The 27,713-nt window shown below is 44.2% G+C and overlaps 4 protein-coding genes across 13 annotated transcripts in view; 1 reads left to right on the top strand and 3 right to left on the bottom strand.

The window, feature by feature from the left end:
- si:dkey-157l19.2 (uncharacterized protein KIAA1522 homolog) overlaps window positions 1-1,304 on the bottom strand; it is a 27,671-nt gene extending 26,367 nt beyond the window's left edge. Inside the window, exon 1 of the mRNA XM_035531484.1 lies at window positions 1,021-1,304. The gene's annotated coding sequence lies outside the window, so the exon portion shown is untranslated. The remainder of the gene's footprint in view (window positions 1-1,020) is intronic.
- A 769-nt stretch (window positions 1,305-2,073) lies between these two features.
- LOC113574667 (syncoilin-like) lies at window positions 2,074-9,598 on the top strand. 9 transcript variants are annotated; one of them, XR_004776655.1, is made up of 7 exons: window positions 2,074-2,925; window positions 3,582-3,784; window positions 3,973-4,180; window positions 4,305-4,429; window positions 4,526-4,557; window positions 6,677-7,351; window positions 7,569-9,598. XR_004776655.1 is itself a non-coding variant. In XM_027005752.2 (7 exons), the coding sequence occupies exons 1-7, from the start codon at window positions 2,209-2,211 to the stop codon at window positions 7,249-7,251; spliced, it is 1,410 nt and encodes a 469-aa protein (XP_026861553.2). In that variant the 5' UTR covers window positions 2,074-2,208; the 3' UTR covers window positions 7,252-9,598. The 9 variants fall into 9 exon arrangements, 8 of the variants coding, with proteins under 8 accessions (XP_026861553.2, XP_026861552.2, XP_026861556.2 ...); XM_027005752.2 differs by having other exon boundaries at window positions 6,677-6,788; window positions 7,239-9,598; XM_027005751.2 differs by having other exon boundaries at window positions 6,677-6,788; window positions 7,236-9,598.
- On the bottom strand, window positions 8,976-18,254 carry lgmn (legumain). 2 transcript variants are annotated; one of them, XM_027005881.2, is made up of 14 exons: window positions 18,145-18,254; window positions 17,041-17,200; window positions 16,179-16,276; window positions 15,237-15,318; window positions 14,877-14,959; window positions 14,099-14,174; window positions 13,166-13,228; window positions 12,934-13,000; window positions 12,029-12,147; window positions 11,825-11,914; window positions 11,455-11,664; window positions 10,335-10,505; window positions 10,167-10,234; window positions 8,976-9,777 (listed from the first exon to the last, which is right to left on the bottom strand). In XM_027005881.2, exons 2-14 carry the CDS (start codon window positions 17,179-17,181, stop codon window positions 9,744-9,746), a joined length of 1,302 nt encoding a protein of 433 aa, XP_026861682.2. In that variant the 5' UTR covers window positions 17,182-17,200; window positions 18,145-18,254; the 3' UTR covers window positions 8,976-9,743. The 2 variants fall into 2 exon arrangements, with proteins under 2 accessions (XP_026861682.2, XP_026861683.2); XM_027005882.2 differs by lacking the exon at window positions 18,145-18,254 and adding an exon at window positions 17,560-17,662.
- A 762-nt stretch (window positions 18,255-19,016) lies between these two features.
- Window positions 19,017-27,713, bottom strand: part of pcnx1 (pecanex 1) — a 28,971-nt gene continuing 20,274 nt past the window's right edge. Inside the window, exons 25-36 of the mRNA XM_035531480.1 lie at window positions 27,619-27,677; window positions 27,245-27,460; window positions 26,659-26,912; window positions 25,769-25,999; window positions 25,454-25,554; window positions 24,292-24,442; window positions 22,912-23,142; window positions 22,311-22,585; window positions 21,838-22,040; window positions 21,292-21,704; window positions 20,666-20,806; window positions 19,017-20,437 (exon numbers count right to left, since the gene is read on the bottom strand). Of these exons, the coding sequence (XP_035387373.1) occupies window positions 20,297-20,437; window positions 20,666-20,806; window positions 21,292-21,704; window positions 21,838-22,040; window positions 22,311-22,585; window positions 22,912-23,142; window positions 24,292-24,442; window positions 25,454-25,554; window positions 25,769-25,999; window positions 26,659-26,912; window positions 27,245-27,460; window positions 27,619-27,677 (2,416 nt within the window). The 3' untranslated portion in view covers window positions 19,017-20,296. The remainder of the gene's footprint in view (window positions 20,438-20,665; window positions 20,807-21,291; window positions 21,705-21,837; window positions 22,041-22,310; window positions 22,586-22,911; window positions 23,143-24,291; window positions 24,443-25,453; window positions 25,555-25,768; window positions 26,000-26,658; window positions 26,913-27,244; window positions 27,461-27,618; window positions 27,678-27,713) is intronic.

Genomic DNA, 27,713 nt, shown 5'->3' with positions numbered 1-27,713 from the left:
GTCGACCAGAGGAGGATGCCCCCCACCCCACCCTCTTTCAGTCTTGAGTTTATTCCTCATACCATGGTCAGCCTTGGCTTGCTCACTAGGGCTTGGACTAGGATACGTGTAAAGCTGCTTTGTGACGACGGCTGCTGTAAAAAGCGCTATATCAATAAATTTGACTTTGACACACACACCCACACACACACACACACATACACACACCCCTCCCTGCTGTGCGTGACTTATAAAATAACATTGATGGCACGTTCTTGAGAGGACAACCCTTTTTTTCTGCAAAATCTATTTGCTGTTGCTATAGCAAAAGCTAAACTTGAGGAAACAAACTTCCATTTGTATTCTAGGGTTGCATAAATGCGATGCTTTAGATACGTACTCGAAACTGAAACACTGTGGCGTTCTCCCCATTTGTTCCCGCCAGTAGAAGGTTAAAGTCTGGAGTTCATACTGTAGACCAAAGGGGGTGGGGTGCTAGACCCCGGACAGACACAACCTGTGCGCTGCGTACTCCAGTTAATATACAATCCCCAAAATCGGTGAGACGTGCTAAGCAAACACCCCGACTCCATGTTTCCAGATTAATTAACCTGGCTTTTTTGCTGGTCTTGATCTGAAACAACGGATTTTCTGATCCACGGACGTTTAATCGTCACGAGAGAGAATCGTCTCCCCCTCCGCAAATTCTTTCAGCAAAAAAAAAAAAAAGAAAAGAAAATCCCCCTGGCAACATCTGCCGCGAAACAACTCCAGCATGTTGGAAGACACATTTCCCACGAATTTTCTTTAATAATATAACAATGACTAGAATTATTTAGATCTGCTATAAGCTACAAGAAAGTTAAAATCGTCTAGCCAGTTATCCTGACAACTAACAACTGAGAACTTTTCCAAACTAAGGAAAACGAGCTCGAAAGCTACACAACGCGTAAAGTACAAACAGTGACTACAGAAATGAGTGAATCGCGGTTTAACTGGAACAACCAGAGACAAATGCACCACGTTCACTTTACCGCATACCTTTTCCCGAACTTCTGGATCACTCGGTATCCGATTTAGTAAATTCCTTCACGCTTGCAGTCCATCGGATTCCGCGTGCTGCCGGGGTTCTCCTTGCGCTGCAGCTCAGCGGACAAACCTCAGGTGCGGCATTTCCGCAGTGTGGAGCGCCGAGAAAGGGGCTATGCGTAGCACTGCGTTAAAGGCCGAGACACGTTTGTCTTACATTGTGCGCCACGCGTTTGGGGGGGTGGGTTGCTCACACCGCGGTTCAGTGCGGGTCACCTGGTGTAGTTCCCACTAACAGGTGAGCGCGAAAGGGTGTTCCCAATTATTATACCAGCTCGCTCGCTCACTGTCGCCACCTCGTGCCCCAAGTGAACTTGACATGGTGATACGTCGCTCAACCTAAAGCTCAACCCATACTCGTTCCTGATCTCTCGTTTATTAGTAAATTGTTTTGTTGTTTCTATAATAGAGTAATACCATATTGTTTGCATTCTCTCAGAAATGTTATCGTATAAAGGACAAACTGATCAATGGGAACGATGATGGGAAAGTGTGTGATTAGGTTTTTACTGGTGGGCCTTATCGGAAAAGATAAGTAATTTGAGACTTTATCCATTTAACTTCTCCACTGTACCACTCTTACAATGCTAATAGCAACTTCTTTCATGATAACATCCTGAGTACACCATGATTGTATCAGGTCAAATGATTCTTGTGTTTTCCTACATGTTTTCATGTGCTTCTGGCAAAGCAGTTAGTGCAAAATTTGTTAGGGATTTTGGAGTCACTTCACTGTTTGACAGTGAACTAGATCAAGTGTGGTAACTTTTGCTAACTCACAGTGGACATCCTAAAACTAAATATAAACAAGTATTAGTTGGCCCCACCCCCAGATTGCAAGAGCATATGAGAATATCAGTGGGTAAGATGACTGTGTGTGTGTGTGTGTGTGTTTCTAAGAGAGAGATTCACAGCCAGACACCCCCCCCCCCCCCCCCCCATTCCTACAATTATTTATATGCACAAACAGTCCAAATATAGTTATAGCATTTCCTTAAAGTCATACTGGAGACAGGCTGCCGGGCAGATTGAGTGTATTTCATTCGTCCATGTACGAGGTCACATCATGGTTTTGTGGAAATGCCAGAGAAATTTGTACAGTGAAGTTTTCTGTTGAATGACAAAGGCGGATGGGACTTGATGTGTGCCGGATTTTCAAGGACTGTTTCTTTTGATCCAAGGTCACAATTTCAAATGTCTTCCAGTGCCATAAAGGTTGAGGTGATGTCAAAGAAGGGGGAGAATCATACAGAGATGGACAAGGATGAGAAAGGGTGCGAGGACATGCTCTCCGAGAGCAGGTGTGCAAAAGAGGAGCAGTGTGAGAGGCCCTGGGTGGAGGGAGAAGAGTCAGAAAGGAGGTGTTTAATGCTGCCAGGTGGAGTAGACTCTCAGAGAAGCCTCACAGGAGAGGAGGAGCACTACGGTGGGAGCTTTTGGACCGGAGAACACGGAGAAGAACCTGCGGAGCAGAGAGAGGCATTGGCGGGACGTCCAGCCCAGGATAGCTCCTTGGGGGACAGCGGTGATCTCATGCAATGGTGTGTGGGTGAGGAGGTGGCATGTGCTTTCGAGGCATGCATAGAGGAGGTCGGGCGCCTGCAGCGGCAGCAGGAGGAGCTTGTGCAGGAGCTGCTGGCAGAGGAGGAGGTCCTGGTGCAGGCAGGCGGAGCCCTGCGTCCGCTGCTGGAGCGAGCGCATGGTGACCTGGCCCACACCCACCTGCACAAGCACCGGCTGCAGGAGGAAGTGGCGCAGGTCAAGAAGCAACTGTTCGCCACCGTCAGGGAGTGCGTGCAGAACCAGGTGACCCTGGCAGCGCAGCAGTACGAGGTGGCCCAGCTCGCCCTGGTGCAGGTCAGGCACAACACACAGGCGCCAGGCATACATGGAAGGCATTTCGTACACTGCATGGAGAAATGAGCCCCTAAAACGTGGGCTTCCCATCCCCTGTGCCGAAGGACCAGAGTCCAGCGCAGTTTAGTGATATTTCAGCACAGTTTGACGACACGTACCTTTTTAAGGTCAACTCCTTGGTTTAGTAAGTGTGTTGAAGCATGGAGATCATTAAGCTATGCTGGACTCTGGCACTCCATGATTGGTACATTTTTATGCTCTTTACATAACATTTACATTTTGAGGAAACACCCCCACACTTGCCCCTCCTCCCTTTCCTTCCTACTCCTGTTCTTGTCAACTCCTTAAACTTCAGCATTATGAATATGTATATGAATATGTATATATATATATATATATATATATATGTTCAACATTATGAATATGTACATATATGTTAGTAGATATGGCACAGCATGCATCGATATATTCATTTGTGTTTCATTTCTCTTAACACATGCTCATCTCTACATTATTGCCATTCATTTGCTTGTCTTTGGCTTGGCCAAACATTTTTACAACCCTTTCATAAATATTTGGTTTAAAAAAAATCAAATAAGTCCTTAAATAGGTGCTCCTCAGCCTCTCTTCCTGAACCTCCCGGTCCTCCCGTGCAGGAGGAGCTGCGTGCGGAGGTGTCGGGGCACCTGCGGGAGCTGGAGCGGCTCCGGGAAGAGCACCAGCGCAGGCTGGCCGCCCTGGTAGAGCGAGTGCAGGGCTTTCGTCGGCCACGGGCCATGAGCGACCTCTCGCAGTGCCGCCGCGCGACAGCCGAGCTCACCCGACGCACCTGGGTGAGCATGGCCAACCTGAACGACTGGTGAGAGCAAATGCCGTCGACACAATGAAATTAAGCGAGGAATTAAAGATAACACAAGCATCCCTTTGGTAGTTTCATTGAAATAGTTCTCACAGGCTTCTTTAATGTCCATACGTTTACCAAAAAAAACAAGAAAGAAGGAAAACAATCTGTATCGTCAACGGGAGTATAATTCTTCTTATAAACAGGTATGAGCCAAGGTTGCTGGCCTTGCTGAGGAGAAAGCAAGCGGCTGAGGGCACCCTGCGGAAGACCCGGGAATTCGGGCAGAGCCTGAAGAGCCATGTGCGTCCCCTTTCGCAGGAGACTCAGAGGCTGGAGCTCGAGAGAGCACGTCTGCAGCAGAGGATCCGTCTGATGGAACAGGAGAGGAGAGAGAGCGTGACCCTGCACAGGGTAAGGCTCGAGAAACTGTGTGTGCGTGTGCGTGCAGTCTCTAAAGCCCCTGACTCACCACCTTCTCTTTTTGATGATACACAGTGATGATAATGAATGAACCTTCCTCTCTTCTGTTCACCAGGAGACTGTATCAGCTCTAGAGGACAGGATACAAAACCTGCAAACAGAGCTCCAGGTCCAGATCAACATCAACCGAGAAGTTGCTGAGCTGAATGAATGCCTCACTACAAAAACTACTTTATACAGGTCTGCACTCCACACTCACTCTGTTTACACAGGTCTATTCTCCACACTCACCCTGTTTACACAGGTCTATTCTCCACACTCACCCTGTTTACACAGGTCTATTCTCCACAGTTGCCCACTTTATACAGGTATGTACTCTACATTCACCTGTTTACACAGATCTGTTCTCCACACTTGCCTGTTTACACAGGTCTATTCTCCTTATTCACCTAGTTTATATAGGTCCAAAAAGTTAGATTCTATATTCGTCCATATTCACACAAATTATATTGTACTGGTCTTTCTGGCACAATTACCAAAACCCAGTCTAGTACTACAATATACTGAAGAATGTGGGAATCTCCACTGCAGATCATAAGATCTGTGAAACTGAAAGCAAATTCACACAGGCAGGTGGAGCAATTAAATTGGATGTACACACACCACATGTCCTTGGGCTGTTTATGCTCCCATACATGTGGTTGTGGGCATACAGACAGCATGTTCCACCTATTACACAGAATGAGAATGTTTGCAAAATGTCGTTGTTGCTGGGGTGTGTGTGTGTTTACAGGAGGTGTTTAGGGTACACTATGGATTAGATTCATCAAATGAGGAGATGGAAAATGCCTGATCTGCAGTATCGGTTTTGGAAAAGCTACAGATACTCAGTGTTTCCTGAACTGCAAGGAGGCGGAGTTTCCCATTGGCCAATAAACCACAGCCCTTAAACAAGCACTACTCCTAATTAGGAGCCGTCATTCATTAAAACCATCTAAATCTTTTTGTTTTTGTTATAACAAATTAAATATTTTCTGTAGTATTGCATAAATTACCTTGGGAAACAAAAGAGTAAAACACCCCCTTTTTTGTATGCGCATGTTAATTTGTTTTCGTTCCAGTGAGTTAGCTATGTTACAGATTGAAGAATAACTTAAAAGAAAACTAAACCAATGTGTGAAAAGCTGAGATAATTTTGTTTGGAAATAAAGATGAGATGCAGACTTGAGTACAGAGTCCTCATATCAAGAGAACTGTGTTCACTTTTAGCAGTCATGTCAAAGCAATTACTAATTGAGTATTCTATAATCTCAAATAAATTAACAAAATTAGAGATTTCTTGTCAAGACAGGACCTTGAGAGACTCATCCATGCTTTTATTTCTAGCAAGATTGATTATAGTAATGGTGTCCTTACCGGTCTTCATAAAAAGACAGTCAAACTAATTCAGTTAATTCAAACTGCAGCTGCCAGATTTCTTAACTAGAGCCAGAAGATCAGAACACACCATTCCTGTAAATCCTTACACTGGCTCCTGGTATGTTAAGGAACTGACTTTAAGGCACAGTTACTCATGTATAAAATCATTAAACAGTTCCTACTGAATGTGTCTGTCTGACATGTTCAAATAATATAATCCAAGCATGATCCTTAGAACACGAGGAGCTCATCAGTTAATTATGTCAGTTAAGGTCAACACCAAGCATGGAGAAGCTGTATTTAGCTACACTGCATCTCTTACAGCTATTAGCCAAGTCGCTATTATGACAATCTGTATTTCTGTACATATTATCCAACTCTTAACCATATAAACCTGGGTATAATGATTTTCCTGGTGAAGTTTAATTGTGTAATGAGGGTGAGTGTGGCTTAAAGTGATTAAGAGCCTGTATAAGATGTGCATAATTAGGCAGTTTCTCCACCTCAGGAAAAGTGGGCAAAAAGGCTATTTAATGGACTGAAAAGTAAAAAATTGTAAAAAGCCTATGAGAGCGACTCAGTATGTTGTAGATTACACCGCTGAGGCATGACCACTGGACGGTCAAACGCTTTGTTATGAATACTCAACAGGGCTGTGGATAACACGGAGAATAAAATGTGCAAGTTGACTGTGAAATACTTGAAAAAACTAAAATGTGAGATTACCAGGAACCCTTTAGATTCCAGAGCTACCACATTTCAGAGCTCCAACCTTCCCCTAAGTGCTTGGAGACACCGCAGCGGTAAAGAACGCTAAAACGCGACCACCACTAAGACACAAGATGAAGTGTCGAGACTGTGCCAAGAAATACCTGAAGACCGATTTCTCAAAGGTTGGACAAATGAAATGAGAGTGACTGTAGATGGACCAGATAGTTGGGCCCATCGCTGGATCACTAACAGACAGAGTACTAGTTTGAGTGAGCCGCCAGCAAGGTGAAAGTGTAGGGGTACTGCAGTGGGCTGGTATCATGAATGATGGCCTATTTGAACCTTTTTGTGTTGAAGATGGACTGAAGATCGAGATCCAGGTTCTAGAAGACCCTTTCTTCAAGCAGCGGTGCAGCACCATTCATGCCATGCTGTTTACGCAGGACAATGCTCCGCGTCATACATCGAGGTACACCACTGACAGAACAAAGACTTCACCCTCTTCCCCACTTATTTTACATGTTATTGAGAACATCTGGACTATACTCAAGTGTGAGATTTGCAGTGAGGGAAGGCACGTCATCTCTTTGAACAGCATTTGGTAGGTTGTGGTGGCAGCCTCAGCTAAAATTAAATCATTTAACAAATTGACTTGTTAAATAATTTCTTTTATTGTAATGTATTTTTTCCTCTTAATATTTAATTTTTTACTTTCATTTCTTTTGTATTTAACTGCATTTACTTATATCTAAATAAATGGATCTCAGGATGTAATAAGCTTTATTAATTAAACATTCTGTGTCTCTGAAGTTCTCAATTTCCACGGTGTATGAAAAGTGCTGTACAGAAACATGCCTTGTCTATGAAATGGACCTGTGGCTGTTTCCTGCAGTGCTCATATCCTCCTTCCCTGCAGCAGTGGTGAATATTGAGACACTTCACTCCTGCACATTGGCTGGACTCGAGTTTGGCTCTCGTAGACATGTGGGATTTAAATGGAGAACTGGAGCTGCTGTTTTATCGCTATGTCTGGTAAGTCTGGCAGAAAAACATGTACATAAATGTTTGCATAAGTATACACACCCCTAAACTAATATTTGTTGAAGCATTTTTTGCTCATAGTACAATGGCCTTGTCTAACTGTGTCTAGATCCATTAAACTTTTCAGGGTACCCCACAGCTTTTTAATTGGATTCTGGTCTGGGTTTGGCCTGGACCAAAAAAAACTAATATATCTTCTGTTCAGCAGGTGGCACTTGACTTCCATTACAAAGATGATCAAATACTGACCTAGACATATCTGGATCAGCATTATTCAATACATAAATGTTTTGCAAAACTGGGACAAAATTGAAGTCAATGCAAATCCTAGATGGGTAAAAGGGGATTTGATTATCCAGATGAACTGTTTTGAAAAGAAAAAAAAAACAGCCCCTGCTGAAGCTATTCCTCTCTGGATTTGGATGATTTGGGTTGTTGTACTGAAAGGTGAAATCCCACTTCACCTTAAGCTTCCTACTTGCCTGAAAGTCTTTGTACTAAAATTGACTGACTGGTACTTGGAGCTTTTCATGATTCTAAAACCTGAGTTCTGGCTGAAGGAAAAGCATCATGGGTATGGTGTTCCCCAAACATATTTTATTTCTTGCTAAAGTTCATTCTTGGTCTCATCGGACCTTTTCCAGTCAGCTACATCTCTTTGCAAAACATTGGTTTTTGTACATAAATTCTTTTTTTTTTTAAAGGCTTGGATTTTTTCATTATTTGTTTTTGTAAACAGAAAAGACTTCCATCTTCCTACCCTCCCAGACATATGAATAATACAGATCACCTATAGGGAGCAAGCATGTGCCAGACTTGCCTGCAGATCCTTTAATGTTGCCATAGGCCTCTTGGGAAAACTCCCTGACCATCTTCTCATCAATTTTGAAGAGATTTCTTGTTCTTGGCAACTGCATTGTTGTGCTGTGTTTTCTCTAACGGTTGCTGATCTCCACTGTGTACTGTGGCATATCTAATGCCTTGAAAATGCTTGCAAACCCCTCCCCTAGGCACTACCTTTCAAAAATGAGACTTAATTCATGCATGGTGAACTATGGCCTAGACACTACCAAGTCAATAGGAAAATTGGAACAGCTGAACTTTTTGGGGGGGTTAACCAGTCACTTCAATTGCTAGCAGCTATATACCAATTGCTATTTAACATGCATATGAATGTAATTGGTTGTTTCTGAACACAGCCTGATCCCCAGTTATAAAAGGGTGTGTACACTTTTATTTAAAAAACACACCTTAATGCTTCTGATTGACTTTAGGCTGCAATTTCACATTAAAAGGTGGAATAAGGTTGGATATGATGTAAAAACCTGCTATCTTACAGGGGTTTGTAGCTGTATATATGCATTTTTGTTAGAGGGGAAAGAACCAAAAGGCATACATTTTTTTACATTCACACTGATCTCAAGCTTTATTTCCTGAAATCAGTGAATGTCCCTACTCAACAGGCAACAACACATTAATATCAAATTGCTTTGGTTTAGGGTCTGCTGTTTCGGAGGATGTGATATCCTGTTGCTCAGACCACATTCACTGCAACCCACTCGGAGCAGTCACACAGGTGTGAAATGGATTAAGGGTATTACATTTCTATAGTTTGCCTAAAATGAATTGTGCATGGCCCAGGAGTGCAGCTGTAGTACCCTGGAGGTTATAACCACATACATGCATCTTCAACTACTGAATATAAAAAAAAAGATGGAAGAGTGTGGCTAGAACCGACAATCGTGCTGTCTCTCTAAAACACTATGTCCAGACACACTTCATGGTTGCAGTTTCCAACACCTCAGCCAGCGGCGACACAAAACTCTAGTGTCATCGATTATAGAGAAGCTTCGCCCAGCCACACCTCCCAATAATAGATGTAAAACAAGAATTCCACTGTATGAAAAGCTTCCATCATGTCAGAGTGGTCCCTCGCTGTTGAATGCCTACGCTAAAACACCCGCACAACAGGTTAGATTTAGTCCATTAAAGTCCATTAAAATAGTTCTGTTAAAGAGTGAGAGATCAGTACAAATGAGTGGTCACGGTGAAACAGAGTGAAGTCAGTGTTTGCTACAGCCATTTTAGCCTGGAAGGTTACTTAACATTTGCCTTCTCCTGTTTTTTTCTTATAAATCCATAGTAATAAAATATTCACATTCACAAAAAGAAATAAAATTCACTTAACAGTTCAAATTCACTTCCACACAAATCACTCCAGAATTAAAAAATATAAAAGCAAAAAAAAAAAAAAGTGATAGAAATTGATTTAAAAAATTAAAAATTGCCCAGATTTGATTCCTTTGTGCAAAAAGCAAGATCATCCATTACGAATCCACCAGTCAAGGAGATTGTTGAGTCCACTGTGTCTGCAAGCGCATGTCTATATGCAGACCTCTTCCATGGCTTCCATGATCCTACATGATAAGAAGGAATTTAAACTCAGGAAATTTGAGAATTCAACTTGTAAGCAAAGCTGAAATGTGTTGCTACATTGCTCCATTTCATCATGCAGAGAATATATGATTAAGGAGTGTTATTCTAAGGGCTGGTTATTTTGTCATTAGACCTTCTGATTCTCTGGCCTCTTAAAACCCACCTGTATGCCTTAGACCTTTCCAGTCAGTTTGCTATTTTCTATGCATGTTTTATTTCTTTTAACTTTGAGTGGACAGCACTTTTAAGCTTCGTCTTAGAAAAAGTGATGCATCATTAAAACTGATTTATGTATCGGCTACATGTGGCTACAGCTCACAGGAGCCTTGGCCAGGGAGCTGGGGGATGAGGGAAAATGGAGGGTGGATACCTCGTTGCCTGATGTCCTCTCTCACACAGGTTTACCAGCACGTACAGATGCCTCAGCGCATACTCATGCTGTGAAAGAGCAAAGACGAACAGTGTGTGAAGGAGAGCTCAACTCTCGTGTGCTCCTGGACCCTGTACGTTGAGGGTGCTCTGTGTGCGTGTACTGTACCTCTTGGTTGTGCCAGTTGAAGCAGCTTGATTTGAAGCGTGTGAGGGCGGCAGCGTAGCACTCGTATTGGCTGATCTCCTGACGCTCATCCAGAACCTGCTGAGCCTCCAAGCCTTTTCCAACCACCGTCTCCGCCACCTTCCGCATGGTGTCTGCCAGCAGCTCACGCATCTACACGTCAACATGCGTCACAATGCGAGACAACACACCCACTCCCCATATACCAACGTAGAACATACACATTGAAACTATGCCACATTCAAGCTCCCAACCCTCCATTCCGGGTAGCAGGAGTTGTGCGCTCTCAAGCGGGGCTTACAAAAGGGAGCCCTGCTCCTTTCATGTGGTAAATGTGTATTGTTTGATACAGGTGTAATTAAATTGGTTTCTCAGCATCGATATGTGGCTAACCTGACTAGAAAAGGTTAAAATAAACTTTAACTACCAAGTGGGTGATCAGACTGCACAGCATTTTCATCATTCTTGATGTGTCATTTTTGGCACCAAAATAATCAAATGTAGTATGACTGTCTTCTGACTGCGTTAAATATGCATCACCTTACCCGTTTCGATAATAGTCATTTAAACATCGTCATTTACTCTGGCTATACACATCCATTTCAACTCTATTGTTCTGAGGATCTAATTACAGAGAGGATTCTACAGACACTGTTAGCTGGCTAACTAGGTGTGCCTTTTGACTTTTGGATGCATTTAACAAAATCAACCGTTACCCAGGTTGCCCATCACATGTAATAAAAATCCATTTACGTGAAACAGGCCTACTATATGAAGATATGTTTATAACGGTTTAATTGAGCTAGGTCAGTGGTGGCAATCCTATCTGGCAAGGCCTACTCTAGAAGAGAATATTCTAGAATTACTTTACGTAATAACAGGGCTAATCCAGGTTGTTGCAACATCATGAACTATCGTATCTAGCAAGTAGAATCACTATGAAACAGCAGGAAGTACCAAAAATGTACTGGCATGACTGTTCAAAAAGTCAAAGCAACAGAAAGGTAGTGTTCTAAAGTGTTATAGTGGCATTATCAGCTCTGCACGCTTATAATGCCTGCACTGCAATTCTGTAGAGGTAAGCAGGTGGCCAGGCTCGGACCTTCAGGTGGGCACTGATCTCCATCAGGTATCCCCTCGCAACGGCGACGTCATTGCTTTGCATGAGCTTCCTCTTCAGGATAGACAGGTAGACATCGGGGCTGGGTGTGAGGTCATGCCGTGTAACTGGTGGCAATGGCACAGGTTTAGCCACCTTGGCTCCGCCCAGAGCGTTACCCTGGAACTTGATCACCTTCATGTGAGACAGAGTCTGGGACACACACACACACACACACACACACACACACACAGTTTTCTCCATTTGTTTCTGTAATGCTCTAGGTTACGTTTGGGTCTGTCTGCAGTGTGTTCGTGAACTTGTGCGTCAGCCACATATACGCATGCACACACCCATCTGTCCGCAGGTTTACCTTGTTACCATACTGCATGACATGGCTGGTGTTGGTGAGACGTTTGACGATCTTAAACTGCTTAGCCAGGGTTTCCTGACTCAAGTCCTCCTGTCGGACGGACACGCGCAACATCAGGACATATATAATGCATAGCATTGAACCATGCGCACATACTACATGCAGGTTGTATCTGCGGGCCCACACCGTTTCCATGGAACATACCACGTCAGAATCCTCCATCCAGTTGACACTGTACCAGTCCCCAAGATATGTGTCCCTGCTCTCATCATAGTAACAGGCGTAGGACGACTCCCGTGGGTTGGCAGCGGTGGTGGCATAAACTAAAAGTGAAGACAGACAATCAAACATACATTCACTATACTAACATAGAATAACGTCCTCATTATGTGCGCAAGGTATAAAGCATTCAGACTGGTGCACTTTCAGAGAATTCTCAATTTTCTAAATGCATAATTCTTCTTCATGATGCTCTCTCTACTCATCATTTTAGACTTAAAACAGAAACTGCACTAGCCGCTCTAGGTCGTGTGAGAGCAGTTCTGGGAGCAGTACTGAATGAGTGCGAATAAGTAACAGACACATCTGTGCACTCCAACCAGATGCGCAGCTGCGTTCAAAAGCAAGCCGTTTAGGACTCCTGAACATTTCAACGACAGGTCATATGGTGATCAGAAGTCTGTGTGCTTACGTGCTTGCACAGAAATGGGTAAAAATACAGACAGCAGAGAGCGCTGCTGATGGATGTGAGTGAGAGGTACAGGGCTCCCTCTACTGCAACACACCAGCTGTGTGGATGCCAATGATAATGGAAGTGTGGTTGTTTTTTTTTTTTCTGTGCACAGAAACAGTAGTCTCCTTACAAATACACTTCCTAATAACGATTCCCAGCTCACAAACATGAAAACCGTGTACTGCGCTCACACACTGCTTTTATGCCGTTGCAGTCATTGGGCCATTATAAACCACCCTTTACTGATCCCTCTCACGGATTTGTGTGTTAATCTGTTTCCAGTGACATTTTTAGACTGCAGATAAGACCTGTTAAATGTGTGGTGGCCTATTGTACTGGGGCTGTTAATGTTAGCACGGGTTCGTGTAAAACTCACCATCGATATCAGCAGGCAGAGGTTTCATCATTGAGCCAGACTCACACGCCTCGATGTAGAACACCATCTGTGTGTGTGTGAGAGAGAGGTGGTGAAGAAGAAAAGAGTATGTTCAGAATTCTATTAATTTAGTAGCATCTGACAAATACTGAAAGGTGTAATTCTATGTGGCTGAACACCCCCTCCCAAAGGAAAAAAAATTCTGAAGAGGAAAGCCAGAATGACATGGTACCTTCTTGTATTTGTTGTTATTGCGCATGTACTGAATAGCATCCATTAGGTCATGGACGAGTAACTGTGGAGAGGAGAATTGTTGTAACATGTACCACTTTCTTCAACCAAAAAAGAACAACATACATGCCCACGAGCTGAGTAAAACATTAGTCATTTACTAGTCACACGACACACACACACACAAACTTGCTGATTCAGATCCTGTGATATTTGGTCACATAACAGCCAAAAAGCTGTTCCAGTAAATCCAAAAAGTTCTTGTACAGATGCCACATTTTTGTCATTTAACTATCCATTATATTTTATTACCATCCTATGCACAATGGGGGAAAAAGCTAATCTGAATTAAACCAATGCATATGTACTTCCTCAAACTTGCTGTGCAATCTTGTACAGGAGGACACAAGCCACACATTTGGCCACGTGTAACTCAATCACAGATCACCATTGTTGTGTCCCTGACTCTAGTGGTTTCTACCCCCGTCTGAAGAAGAGCATGCGCTCAATGCTGTTCAGCGTGTGCCCCGTTTTAAACACACCTGCTCAGCTCATGAGGGGCTTCATAAACAGACGATGTCCTGGACCACACGTGGTAAAGCCTGGTAACAACAGACACCCCCTCAGAGGCCTATACAATTCCCACACGAGCCATCAGTGCCACGCATCACTGTGGGTGATCTATTCTTGATCATGTTATCATGCCCCAAACTACAAAATCTCTAAAGGAGCCTCTGCATGACTTGCGATGGGACTTGTTCTCGTGGTTTCTGTTTCTCTGCGCATTTCACTTCAAAGTGGCTACATTTTTATTTTTTTTTTGTGAGCAAATGAGGAGCGACGACATGGGTCACGAGAGTCAGGGAGCAAGAAGAGGAATGGCGAGGACTCCTGGTGTAGGGAGACGGACACGGAAAGAGGGGTGAATGCTTACGTCGTCACTGGGGAAGGCAAGCAGGCCAGGGGCTCCGTGATCGGTGAAGTACACGAACACGTGATCGTTGGGGCCGCTGCCAAGAGGAAAAGAAACGGAGACACACAGATCAGTTTAGCCAGGTAGTTACTCAAAACATAGGCAAAAGCAGACATCTTCCTTTATGGACAGCAACATCATTACATCTGTATACTGTGCAACATTGAAGGCTAAACGCATTAATGAAGTCAGGAGAGTGCATGACTGCCTGCATGGTCCAGTGCGAGTGCTGAAAATGAAAACACCTCTTTTCTTACCAACTTTAAATAAGAAAAAAAAAAAAGGTACAATATTATATAGAATTTAAAGTTTAGTGTAGTTCACAAGGTTTCCAAAGAAAAAGGATGCGTCAGACAAAAGGTCCATCACTTGTATAAGAAAAGTGCTGCTGACTATCTCTGCTTGCACAACTGATGAAGGACCACAAAGTGCTTCCAGATTTATTTACATTAACGGCGTTTAGCTGACGCTTTAATCCAAAGCGATTTAGAACAATTGAGCAATTGAGGGTTAAATGGCCTCGCTCAGGGGCCCAACAGTGGCAACTTGGCAGTGGCAAACTTCCAATTACAAGTTAAGTACCTTAACCACTGAGCTACCACTGCCCATTTATAAGAGGTTTATGGTCAAAACAGTAGATATTTAAAATCTACAAGACCAAAGAAGAACCATTCTATGGTGTTCTGCTTAATACTGTATTACACTTGCATCTCTTTTCTTCTCTGATCCCCAAACTTACCTATTCAGCACTTTTCCAGATCCTCCTTTCACACTGGCTGCATCACCTTTCAAGACAGCCAGGAAATTTTGGGGAGTCACAGCCTACACACACACAATCAAATGGATATGATATAAAGCAAATATTACTGCAAAGTTAAATTAATGTAATACAAATGTTATGTACTTAGGTGGCTGCAAATCAATACAAAGTGATATTGATTTCTTTGCTGTTATCATATCAGGAAACACTCAGTCCACTCAGGGTCACTCACCAGCTCGATGTTATTTCAGTTTTACTATAGATGGCCAACCTGACACATCAGGGTTCCTCAAAGTGCATAACAATAATAATTAATTGTGTGCATGCTGCGAAACTCACATCACCAATGTAGTCCTTCAGCACCCCTTTATAGACATCAGAGCCATTGGGCCTGTTGATAATGACCCCTGGTGTGGGGTTACTGACAGACACATAGGAACACACACAGAAAGAGGGTTATTTTAATATGCATTTAAAAACACAGAATACCTGCTTTAACTGTGATTACACACCAAGGGTATCTTGGATAAAATCACATCTAGCCATAAGTTAGTTCTTAGAAACACACCCAAAAAACTGAGCCATAAGCCACTCCTTACTGAAACTCACTCCTCAAACATTTTTGAAACCTCAACACTTTCACAGTCTGGCGTGAGTCACATGCTTGAAGAGCATGCGGTGTCCGATAAATGCAAAGACACACAGCTGTTGTGCAACCTCCATGTAAACAGAAAAATGCACATATACAGCCTGACCTATTTAACAGGAACTTGCAAAGATTAAAGGAAAAATCATGTCACAAAGAAAAGGACATACAATAGCCAAGATCAGATCACCTCAGATGTCTTGCTTTTCAGAAGCAGTGTGAGCCGCTGACTTTCAAGGCAGAGAATACTGTTAAATCTCTCTGTCCAATTGTCTCTCCCTCTCTCCCCGTTTCTCTGATCTGGTCTCTCCTGTCTCTCTCTGACAAGGCACTTCCACTCCATACTCGGGAGTATTAAGTAAGCTTTTGTGACTTCCATTTCAAAGCAGAACAGGGAACTAGGAAACTGCACGCACGAACGTTTGGGTTTGGAAAAAGAATGCAGCCCGATCATCTCTTCTCAGCGCACGTGACCATGTGTCGGGTCGAGGTCGCAGACTCCTGGTCGATGAGTCGGCATTCAGAGGTGAAATCCTGCATGCGCGCTGGGTTTGACCAGACAGTTGGGTCAAACTTAGAGGGCTCAGACCCAGAAATCTTTGGCCCTGATGGAGGAGATGAAGACCGCTACTCACTCTGGGTTCTGGGCCAGGTCGTCATACATCATCACCACGATTTGCTCATCAGGAATGCCGTTCTTGTGGACGATCTGATACGCGTGGCAGACGTCAGCCTATACACAAATAACATCATGAAGAAAAAAAAATGCTACAAGAACATTGGTTCCATCTGGAATTGACCATTGACCTTGGGAGTTAGCAACTAGCTCTCTATACATCCTATACTAGCTGGGTTACGGGCACGCATGTTATAATACATTATAAAATATGCTAATATTGCTTTTATGATGCGACACTATAGAGCAAGTTTAGGCTCTTTTCCCAATGCTCCTCATATCACGAAATGAGGTCACCTCAAGTAATCAAACATTTTTGATAAGAGGAACAAACAGGTTATTCACAGCACCAGGTAAGCATAGACTATTCACAGGAACTTTTTGCTGCAGGTTTCTCTCAATAATTAACCACCTTGTAATTTCTCCATTATTCATTATTCACCATCCTTTAAGTATTTCAACACAGCAGTTTTATTTCTTGAATTAAATAAGGAAAATGTACAGTTACATTTTTGGCATTTACCAGATGCTCTTATCCAGAGCAACTTACAAAAGTGCTGCCGTTTACTCATAGAAAATATGCCTGCCAGCACTGTAGGGTAGAGTTCAAGATACCATTGAACTACAATACTGTTGAAATACAGGGATCAATAAACAATATCAAACTATACATATAAAAAGATAAATAAAAAAACAAACAAACAAACAAAAAAAACCCCAGCTCTTGTCAGTGTAAATGTGAATTTGTTAGAAAAGAGTTATAATCCGGACAGCCACAGATATCTTATGCAGTTGAAGCTGAAACACTGCCGTGTCCTCACCTGGTGTCGGTAGTTGTACCAGCCGTTGGAGCCGGCCACGATGACCACCCAGTTCTTCCCGTTTTCTGGCTGCTCTGAGGGAAAGGCGCTCACCGCTAACCCCAGGCACAGAGACACCACTGCAACTGCATGCCACTTCATGTCTATGCACGTTGCTACACTGTTGAGAACATCATGAGCCAGGGAAAGAGCTTGTAAAAAGGCACACACAATCCCAGAGCAAAGGCATTTTCCTTAAAACACACTTTCCTTAAAACACACTTCCAAAGTGGCCAGTTTATTAGGTTCACCTACTCTATAAATGGTACCTACATGGTACCGGTCCCTTCTCAGTCTGGGCTATGTACTCAGAAGTTTACTGATGGCAGTTTGTCTTGTTATCTGCACATTTGTGTCATGTTTCTTTCACGGACTAGGCTATTTCCAAGTGTTATGTTATTGTTAACAGCATTTGCAAGTGCAGCATAATATATGGCAGCCACTTAGGTAGCTACAGCTATATTGCATGTATATACAAACCATCCATTATCAACATGAGTAGAGCTTGACTGATTAGATCTCAACCCTCGTGACTTGACTCGATTATGTAACCCCGGCAATAGCCTAGTCCAGGAGGAGACTTGATCACATGAGAGAAAAGCTTACGTTATTATTGCTGATATTACCGGTATGTATAGAAGGTTACAGTGGATTTCTTTAATGCTATGCGGTATTAAAGGTTATTTTCTGAGTAGACCACGGACTTTCGCTGTCCAGCTAGCTAACGTAGCTGTTCTCCATGCTGTAAATGAGTGATTTAGGGTTAGCTAGAAATTACACATCAACTAAAATTAAATAGAAGAACGCAGTGATGACACACAAAAATGAGAATTCACCAAATGTGCTAAAAGAAAGTCCGCGGGATTTTTGCCGACACTAGGACCATAGCTTATGGTATGGGCTAGGGTTGTAAATTTAGCCCAAACATTTTAGCTAGCTACTCAGCCAGCTAGCTCGCGTTTAGAGAAATTCACAGATATAGAAAAATAATATATACTAGGCTTGCATTTAAAAAAAATTGACAGAACAATGCGCGATAACAAAGGTGAGCGTGTGTTTTCTTACCTTACGGTTCCCGACTTGAGTTAAAAAACCAGTAAAAACCAAAATACGGGGACGCTGTTTTAATACGGGACCGTGAGGAGGTAAACACCCCGGCCTCCAATCAGTACGCCCCTCGGCTCTGTGGGCTGGCACATACCGACCACATCACTGGATCATGTGCTTTCTTTTGCCTGTTAAACAGTATTGTAAACTGAAGTTTCGTTTTATAGCCTGACCACTTAGTTCAGTTATAGCTGCCTTAAAAAAAAACCCTGGTTAGTACTCGAGATCACTGGAGAGGGAAACTTGAGGGGAAACGCAACGAACATTTGACTGATGACTGAATCTTTAACCACCACACAATTCTTACATTGACATTTACGGTATTTAGCTAACGCTTTGATCCAAAGCGGCTTACAATTATGACTGAGTACAACTTGAGCAATTGAAGTTAAGGGCCTTGCTCTGGGGCCCAACAGTGGCAACTTGGCAGTGGTAAGGTTTGAGCCAGCAACCTTCAACTGAGCTACCACTACCCTACCTAGAATTCTTGCCTTTTTCTGTTGAAGACGTACTTATAGTTACAACGGTCGACTATCACGGCCCAAAATTGCTAAATGGTTTACCCAGCCCTTAATGAAACATTACGACGCCTTTTAAATCAAGATGACACGAGAAAAATCACGTTACTTGTCTATAGCTGTATTTTAGCACGCTCCTACATTTACTACAGGACACCCTTCACCTGGGCGCAGGCAAGTCATATGCTCTGAGCTCAGCAGGTATATGGACTGTGACCTTTTAAAAGAAAGAAAAAACAAAACCAGTTTTGTCAACGTGTTCTAAAGCAATGGATCAGCAGACATGAAAAATTGAAGTTTAACAGTTCACAGTCAGCATTAAAAACGTTTTTATTTTTCCATCTTATAAAAGATTTTATGTTAGGCAGCGAAACAGTCCATTAGAAGCTCGGCTCCATTTTAACCGATGGTCCTTGATACACTTATATAACCTTTTTTTGTCCCATAAATGAAAAATATATAACAAAATGTAAATAGAATAACCACAGTAATAAATATTTAAAGCAAAACTTTTTTACAGTGACATAATATATTTTCATATATAACTATATTCAATAAAAACCATTTCTGCCTTCAAGTTAAAGTAGAAAGCTAGAAGAAAAAAACCCCACAATGATTGCATTTTTCATTCACAAGGCATGGCGATTTAGATTCTGTATAATAAATAAAAATGCATTATAATCTAGAGATTGTAGTGCATCGCTGTAAAATAAAAACAAAAAAACCACAACACATAATACAAAAAGAAACGCATAGTGCAATCTGTGTCTCTCTTTATCCTCATTGTATTTTTTTTTTAACCAATGTCTGACAAAACACAACCAGAATGACAATGGATTGCAGATGAACGACAAAGCCAAGCTGTTTTAAGCTGAATGTGCGGTCCACTGCCAACCTGACGTCACCTTCTCGGTTGTCCTCATCAATAATAAATCAAAACACCAAATCACATCTCTCGCATGGTTGTGGAAATGAGGTCATGGGCATCCCAGTGCTCCAGGCCATATTTGGCAAAAAGATTAGAAAATGAAGAGTGTCATCATAAAAAACAAAAACCAAGTGGTTCCCCCCACCCCCACCCCCTGACCTCTCGCTATCTGAAGGCCAGGACAGAGTTCATTGTGTGTGGTTTGTGCCTGTGTGTGTGTGTGCTAGAACTGTTCGGGCAGGGGATGTGTGATCTGCTTGAAGAAACCCAAAGTCCTGATGGGATGCATAGAAATCAAACATATAAAACCCCTCCAACAAAACTCAGCATTGCTCAAAAAATAAATACATTTTAAAAAGTAAATAACAAATAAAAAAAGCCAAACAGAAAACAGGTTTAACAGGGCTGTTCTGTCATGCAGCATATCTGAGCAATGCAGAGCAAGGCAGGATTCTGCCTGAGATGATGCCTGTGTGCTTCAGCACAGTGGGTGTGTGTGTGTGTGTGTGTGTGTGTGTGTGTGTACGCACGTGCTTGTGTTTTTTGCTATTTTCCTCTGGCTTTCTGTTCCCCCATCGGCATCTTGAAAAGGGGTGCGTCACCCATCCTCTGCATATATGCAAACTACGTCGCCTGGCCTGAAGGAGTACGAGTGTGTGCATTTTCACACCTCTGCCCCCAGGTCAGTCACTCCAGTCTCTAAGATTGGAACCAGTTTGTCTTCCACCTGAACCAGCAGGATGGTCTTATCCATGTGGGAGCGACTGACAGGATCACGACTGCAAGGCACCCACCGGTGAATCACCTAATCGGCGGGGAAGAGAGACAGAGAGAGAGAGAGAGAGAGGGGAAGGAAATGGAGCAACATACAGAGAGACAAAGAAGTATTTCAAGTCACAAAACCTTGTATTTGTGCCTGTACCTGATGGCCTGAACAGATTTCCATAGCAAGTGCAACATGATCCGGGGGGGGGGGGGGGGGGGGGGGGGGGGGGGGTGTTCCACACAATCAAATCTATTGTGCTGTACTCACATGTCCCTCCATGCCCTCTAGGGGGCTCCAGTCCCTCCAGCAGCTCCGTCCGGCCCGCAGCCGAAACGACTCGTCTGGCCATACCAGCTCCTTCCGCTTGGACAGGTTAATGGTGTCCAGCACCTGACTCACGTCCACTATCTGTAACAAGCACGCACACAGTAGTCATACCGCAACCTAAAAATACACTGCCATGAAGAGCATCTCCTGAGGAGCGAGTGAGTGAACAAGAGTGTTCTGTGTAAAGTTCAGCCTCAACCCAAATGCGTCGCGAGGCAGGGAAGTAACATATCCGACTCAGGACAAGGCAGCCTATGAGCAGTTGAAATGCGAAGCAACAGCAGTACTCATTTTCTGGGGTCTCTCCTGCTTCTCTCCCTTCACGCTGAGCTGATGGACAGAGGCCACTGCACCTCCTCCCCCATAGCATTGCAAATGGTATCACAAATAACAAAGCATCCATATATACCGTATACACACACACACACATACAGACACACACACACACACACACACACACACACACACTCTAAATATCTTTGTCTATATTAATAAAGAATTGTACTGACATTAAAAATATCAGCATCATGACAGCAGAGACAGCCTGCGATTTCCACCCCTCTCACCTGCACCCTGTAGGAGATGTCGTCCCTCCGAATGCAGGCAACGACGGGGTTGTGGGGGTAGAGAGGGTGCAGCGGGTGGTGATGCTCCACCCCCGGGACGCCGCCCTCGGTGCCGAGCAGGCCAGCGAGGGCGTGGCGCTTGCACGGTGGGATGGGGTGGCCGGAGGCGGAGCCGGCGGGGGCGGGCTCGGGGGCGGGGCCAGCGGCCAGGCGGAGCTGCAGGGAGGTGGGCAGCGTGCGCAGCGAGAGCTGGCTGCTGGAGGAGCGGCGGCAGGGCTCCAGGCCTGTGGCGGAGGTGCGCAGAGACGAGTGACGGCTGCTGCTGTGGCGGAACGAGGATGAGTGGCTGGAGGCGCGCGCAGGGGAGTGACGCGCCAGGGCCGACTGAACTGACTGAGAGCTCTGACTAGTGCCTGGGGAGGGAGGAAATCACATAAAATGAGCACCAAGGCATGTAGTTATACTGAATGAGCGAGTGAGACGTTGCTCTGTGCGTGCGCGCGCCTTACTACACGGTCACTGTTAGTATGTGTGCGTCGTGCTCACCCAGTGAGTGAGGCGTGTATGCGTTCTGGGGGGCGGGGCCGCCAGCTCTAGCCTGCCACACCGTGCCGTGCTGAGATTCGCTCGGTGCCGAGCCCGTGGTCCCAGAATGCCCGCTGGTCCTGCTGCCGCATGTTACAGCGCCACCATCACACTCTTCAATGTTCCCGCCGCTGTTACAGCCTGCCCCGCAACCTTTACGTAGCCTGAGAACACACCCACATACAATAAAACACATATCCACACCCACAAGTTCCAAACACTTCAGAGAGGAGGTATGAGGGGAAATTTCAGAGAAGAAATCAGAGAGGAAAATGTTATATAAGGGGAAAAAGGAAATCAAAACATGAAGACATCTAAGAAGGAGGAGTTTCAGACATGGTCTTTATTCTTGACATTAGTTTTATATATATATATATATATATATATATATATATATATATATATATATATATTATATTTATTTATTCACACACCTGTGCCAGGTGTTGACGATGAAGTCACGGATGCTGGCGATGCTGATGGAGCCTCCCAGGATGCGGCCGAGCTGGGCGTGGCTGTTGCAGTAGGAGGTTGTCAGGGGTGACACGTAAATGGGGTATCCGATTGGCTGATCGCAGGACGAGTTGATCATGTTGCGGAGCGCCTGCTTGGCGTTCTGGATGCTTCCGCGCTCTGGGTTCCTGTTCCGCAGAAACACCAGCTCCTGCTGCTGGCCCGCCCACAGGCCACGCACACACTCTCTATTCACCTACACACAAACACAATAATAAAGACTCCAACAACAGAAATACTGGGCAATTGAATCAAATTCTTCTGTACTGAAAACCATATTTCTCTATCCTTAGCCTCTCTCCTTACAGAGATTCACATCACGATGGCCACCTCTCCATCTGCATTTACATCCTCCAGTTACAACCACAAAAAAAATCAACTAGTGATCTCCCTTTTTCTTCAGCCTATATCTTCATCACTCTTCTCTCTTGCTTGCTTTTGCACAGGCCTGATGTTTGGCAGGGGAGCAGACGCGTACCTCTCCCCACGGGCCCTCTGTCTCTCCCCCTGCTGTATGCCCACCTTGATGACTCTGAAGCTGAGGTATCTGCGGTTGAGCATGATGATTTTGTACTCGTCGGTGCCCTCGTCCATAACGTGGCGGAGGGCCAGCAACGAGGGTGAACCGGACAGCACCGCGCTGCGCCAGGCCGGGTCGCCCTCGTGAGCGATGACCAGCGTCTGCTCGTGGGTGGAGATCGCCTCGAACAGCACGCTGTGGTCCTCGTATTCGTCCGGAGATGTGAAGTGATCCTGCACGCACACGCACACACACACACACACACACACACAGTCAGTCAGTCTAGGCAGCACCACAACACACTTCCTTCGCTCTCGGCATTACAGCATCAGGACGTTTCAGCATGGCAGTGAATGCACTAAAGGACATGGGCCGGTATATGTGCGAATTATCTGATAACGTAAATCAGCTCGGTGCTCCATATGGGGTCACGTGGTCATCACAGACTGAATGAGGCTCATTGCCCCAGTCAAAAAAAAAGAAAGAAAACGGGCCCTGCATGCACTTAAACACCAGACCCAGAGAAACGCTGCACTTTAAAAAGCACTACAGAACCAAGAACTCGAGTGCTTTTAGTCAGCCGGTTCTGAGGCTTTCCAACCGTAACAACTCCCCACACCGGCCAGCCTCCGACCAGAACTGCTTTTCCACCATTTATTCTTAAAATAAATCAGATTATAACAAACAAAGTAAAGATATCTCTCTGGAACAGGGATGTTATTAATCCAAATCTCAAAAGCAAATTAGAAATGTCATTGGGACCCAGCGATAGTAAAGCATACAGCAATCGGTGCTGCCAAATAGATACCAGCATGTCATGATCAGTGACAATGTTCTCATTTCTGTCTCATAATTAAAAAAAAAACCTCCCCACCCACCCACACACACATTTGCTAATTATGTTTGCTTATAATATCTTGATAATGTTGTAACGGCTTGTTAGCTAGCATCTATATTGTCACCTACACTTCTTTATTATTATTATTATTATTATTATTATTATTATTACTATTATTATTATTATTAGTGATGATGGTTGGGCTTTTATCCTATTAGTGCTACTCATCAGCATTTGAACATGTTAAAGTACATACAGTTTCTGATACTGATCTTGAGATTTGGCAATACTGTACTTTACACAACGATGCCAATTAAATCACCATGACTTGACTTGAAAGAGCAGAAGAAGGAAGGCGGGAGGACGAGCGAGCGCAAACAAACACGCAGGAGAGGAAGCACAGAGTGTGACTATAGAATGATTTGATAGGCAGTAATAAATGGACTTAGACTAGAAAAGCAGGCTTGTTTGGTTTCAGTGGAATAACGTAGTGCTACGAGGAAGAAACAACATTCAACAGGTCTCTGAACCGTGGAAAGTTCACCTGGTGCAGTTTGAGCGACATGCGTATTCCGGGTACAACCACTTTCCTGAGAAGCTCCATGTCAGCGAAGATCCACTCATCCCTCACAGAAGAGATCCGGAAATCTCCCTTAAACAGGGCATGTAGGCCATACAGGAACGATTCCAGATTACTGTGCGCACACGCACACGCACACGCACACGCACACACACAATAGAAAAGACAACCATTACTGTTAGTCCTATGCTGATTCTTGCTCATGCACTGGGTGATCATAAGGTACTCCTCCTCTATAGCTGCTCAGCCTTTAAGCTAGTGTCTGACTCTCCCTGTGAACCCTGTGTTCTCAGGGCTCTGGGACAGACTCCTGAACCTTGTGTACACAGGTGACCCACTGTCCCAGAATCCTGTACCCTGTGTACACTGTTGCAGCTTTCACTGATTCTGACTAAAGGCAGGTGCTGGTATACATTTATACAGTAAACACATTTATAAGAACTATTGTGAAATGTTAACATTTATGGCTTTTAGCTGATGCTTTTATCCAAAACGACTTACAATTATGACTGAGTACAATTTGAGCAATTGAGGATTAATGGCCTCACTCAGGGGCCCAACAGTGGAAACAGTGGGCCTACAAGTCAAATACCTTAACCACTGAGCTACCATTGCCGCCACACACACACACACACACACACACACATCAAAACAGTTAATTTATGAACAGAGAACAACAAAAATGACCATTAAATTAGCATTAATGCAAGGACACCCCTCTAAAAACCTTTACCCATAATGCTTCGTTGCTGACATCTAAAGGATGACAAATACAGATGCCAGTTGGCCTGGATGTAAGCAATATTTAACCAAATAAAATGTCTGGTGGAAGGGAGAGAAAGAACAAAAAACAAACAAAAAAAAACAAAACCACACAAATACAAAACAAAAATGGTCAGCTGAAGATATAGACAGTCCTCGTTCTGTATAGTAGCTCATACACCATTTAAAAACATGGTGGTTAAATGAGATTAAAAGACTTTGCCTGCATTTCTAAAATGTGGATATACTAATATGACTGACTTGACTCAAAACCTTGTCAGGATTCTTGTAAAATAATTACTAAATGATAGATAAGACAGACGTTTGCTTTAGTATAAAAAATATACATTCACAGCGCCCCTACCTGGACATGTGGTGCGCTGCAGTGCCCAGTGCTCTCCTGCCCAACACACAAAGCCCATAACACAGCAACACCAATGGTGAGTCTTTCTCACAGTCCAATGGCTGCAGAGAGGGAGGGAGAGAGAGAGAGAGAGAGAGAGAGAGAGAGAGAGAGAGAGAGAGAGAGAGAGAGAGAGAGAATGTTAGAGAAGACAGAGACAAAGGATCAATGCTAATACATGAGGTCAGTCTAGTCACAACAGCATATAGAAGCTATGGTATAAATGTCGTGAGAGAGAGAGTGTGAGTGTGAGTGAGTGTGTGCGCGCGCATGTACCTTCTGTCGTCGAGAGTTGCAGTACTGTATCCAGCTGAGGTAGACCAAACAGAAGCTGTCTCTGGAGATACCAGCCAACCTGTGATCATAGTCTTCGTCGATGTTGGGGTTAAAGGTTGGGTCAAGGTCAACGTAGTTGCGCTCCCCACAACCCTGCAGACCCTCCTGCATGGTCTCATTTGCAAGCCACTCGTCCAGCTTAGGAGACGCAATCACGTAATATATAATACCCTACAAACAGAGAGCAGCAGCAAACTGCCGGTCAGTTTTCAGAGGTGCAACTATACATCACTTTTGAGCACCATATCGATTCTAAAGGCTACGATATAGATGCCTCAGTGCATATTGTGCTACTACTGAGAGTTTATTGAAAAGGTTGTGTGGTAAATGTTATGTTATTCACTCAAGCAGAGCTTAAGATTGTAAACTGTATGAAATTTGTAAAATGTACATTTCATATGAAGAAAGTCAGGTTGTTTTTTGTAATTTTTGAATAATTTACCATCATCATCATCAAGGATATGCTCCTCTGCAATCTCTTGTTTTGAAGCCATACCAGTAGAATCAATATATTGTTAACATATCAAAAATGGATTTTAATTTTGACGCAGGAATAAGAAATGGCGAAACGTGCGGTGTATTACGGCTCTAACGGGTCATGTCATACATTGGAAATAATCGAAATGGAATAGTCATGACGAGGTCTAAGATTCTTCCTATCGATTATAAAAGCGTGTGGAAAAAAGCCACCTGGAAAGGAGACAATTCTTCACCAACACATATAGGCCTTTCTCTCTCCAAGCCAAACACGAAAACCATGCACCCGAAACACTGCGGACAGTTTTGTTTATGTACAAACGTACATAACGTACAGACGGTGTGGCCCCCACCTTGACGTAGTAGGTGGTGAGGATGCGTCTCAGGTCGAACACCTGCAGCATGGAGGCGGCGCTGTTGTCGGTGATGCTGTAGCCCTCCAGCACGTACTTGGTTACGAGCACCTCCCAGGCGAGCCAGCGCTGGCCGAAGGCGGTGTTGAAGGAGAGCAGGTGGGGCACGTGGCCGGGCTCGCAGCAGCAGCAACCCTCGTCTTCCTCCACGCCCTCCGTGATGGCCTCCACCTCCCGCTGCTGGCAGTAGGTGCCTGCACACACACACACACACACACGCACGCACGCACATACACACGCACGCACACACGCACGCACACACGCACGCAGGTGTGTTCTTTACATCTGTCTACCTATTGATAATAACCCTAAACTTAACCAGAGGTCAAAGCATACAAAAAAAAAAAAAAAAAAAGGAAACTTTCGGAAAAAGCACTTTTCCTTGGGAGGATCATTTTTTCAGTCTTGATTAGGCAAGTTTTTCTCTGCCTTTCCTATTCAGTCAGGACACTTTTGCCCCAAGAACCAACCCAGACTTGCACGTGCGCACACACACACACACACACACACAAAAACACACACACACCTCTGAACTCCAGGCCTCTCAGCTGGAAGGTGACGAGGCCATTGCCAATCTCCACGAGGTGCACGAGGGCGTTGAGGTAGTCCGAGGCCAGGATGAAGCAGTCGCCCGTGCCGTAGTTGCCCCAGCGACCCAGCAGCAGGTCCCCGCACAGAGAGTACTGCAGCGAGCGTGTCAGGTGCTCATAGAAGATAGAGTTCAGGTTGTTGTCATCTGATCCTGAAAGTATGAGTGTGCGTGAGGCCAGCTCAGAGTAGTGTATACTGTAAGCCACAACACTTTAAAAGGATGTATGTGTACTCTATAATGTATTTGCCATAGGCAGTGCTGTAGAACACATGTACCACAGGGACGCTGTATAAGGCGTGTGATGGTACCTGGGTTTCTGTCCAGCTGAGAGGCCAGTCTGGTGTTGGAGTGATCCACACGCTTTGTACTGCAGGGCACGCACACACACACACACACACACACA

This window comes from Electrophorus electricus, chromosome 11, assembly GCF_013358815.1.
Source record: "Electrophorus electricus isolate fEleEle1 chromosome 11, fEleEle1.pri, whole genome shotgun sequence".
Classification (NCBI taxonomy): domain Eukaryota; kingdom Metazoa; phylum Chordata; class Actinopteri; order Gymnotiformes; family Gymnotidae; genus Electrophorus; species Electrophorus electricus.
This window is presented reverse-complemented; position numbering and strand designations above follow the sequence as displayed.

Coding starts and splice junctions, on each gene's coding strand:
- LOC113574667 (XM_027005750.2), top strand. CDS start 2,209: ATGTGTGCCGGATTTTCAAGGACTGTTTCTTTTGATCCAAGGTCACAA. Junction 4,430..4,525: donor ACAAAAACTACTTTATACAG/GTCTGCACTCCA, acceptor CTGTTTACACAG/GTCTATTCTCCACAGTTGCC. Junction 4,558..6,676: donor CAGTTGCCCACTTTATACAG/GTATGTACTCTA, acceptor TTTGTGTTGAAG/ATGGACTGAAGATCGAGATC.
- lgmn (XM_027005881.2), bottom strand. CDS start 17,181: ATGAAGTGGCATGCAGTTGCAGTGGTGTCTCTGTGCCTGGGGTTAGCG. Junction 15,319..16,178: donor GACCTGGCCCAGAACCCAGA/GTGAGTAGCGGT, acceptor TGTGTCTGTCAG/TAACCCCACACCAGGGGTCA. Junction 9,778..10,166: donor AGAGGACATCAGGCAACGAG/GTATCCACCCTC, acceptor CTTATCATGTAG/GATCATGGAAGCCATGGAAG.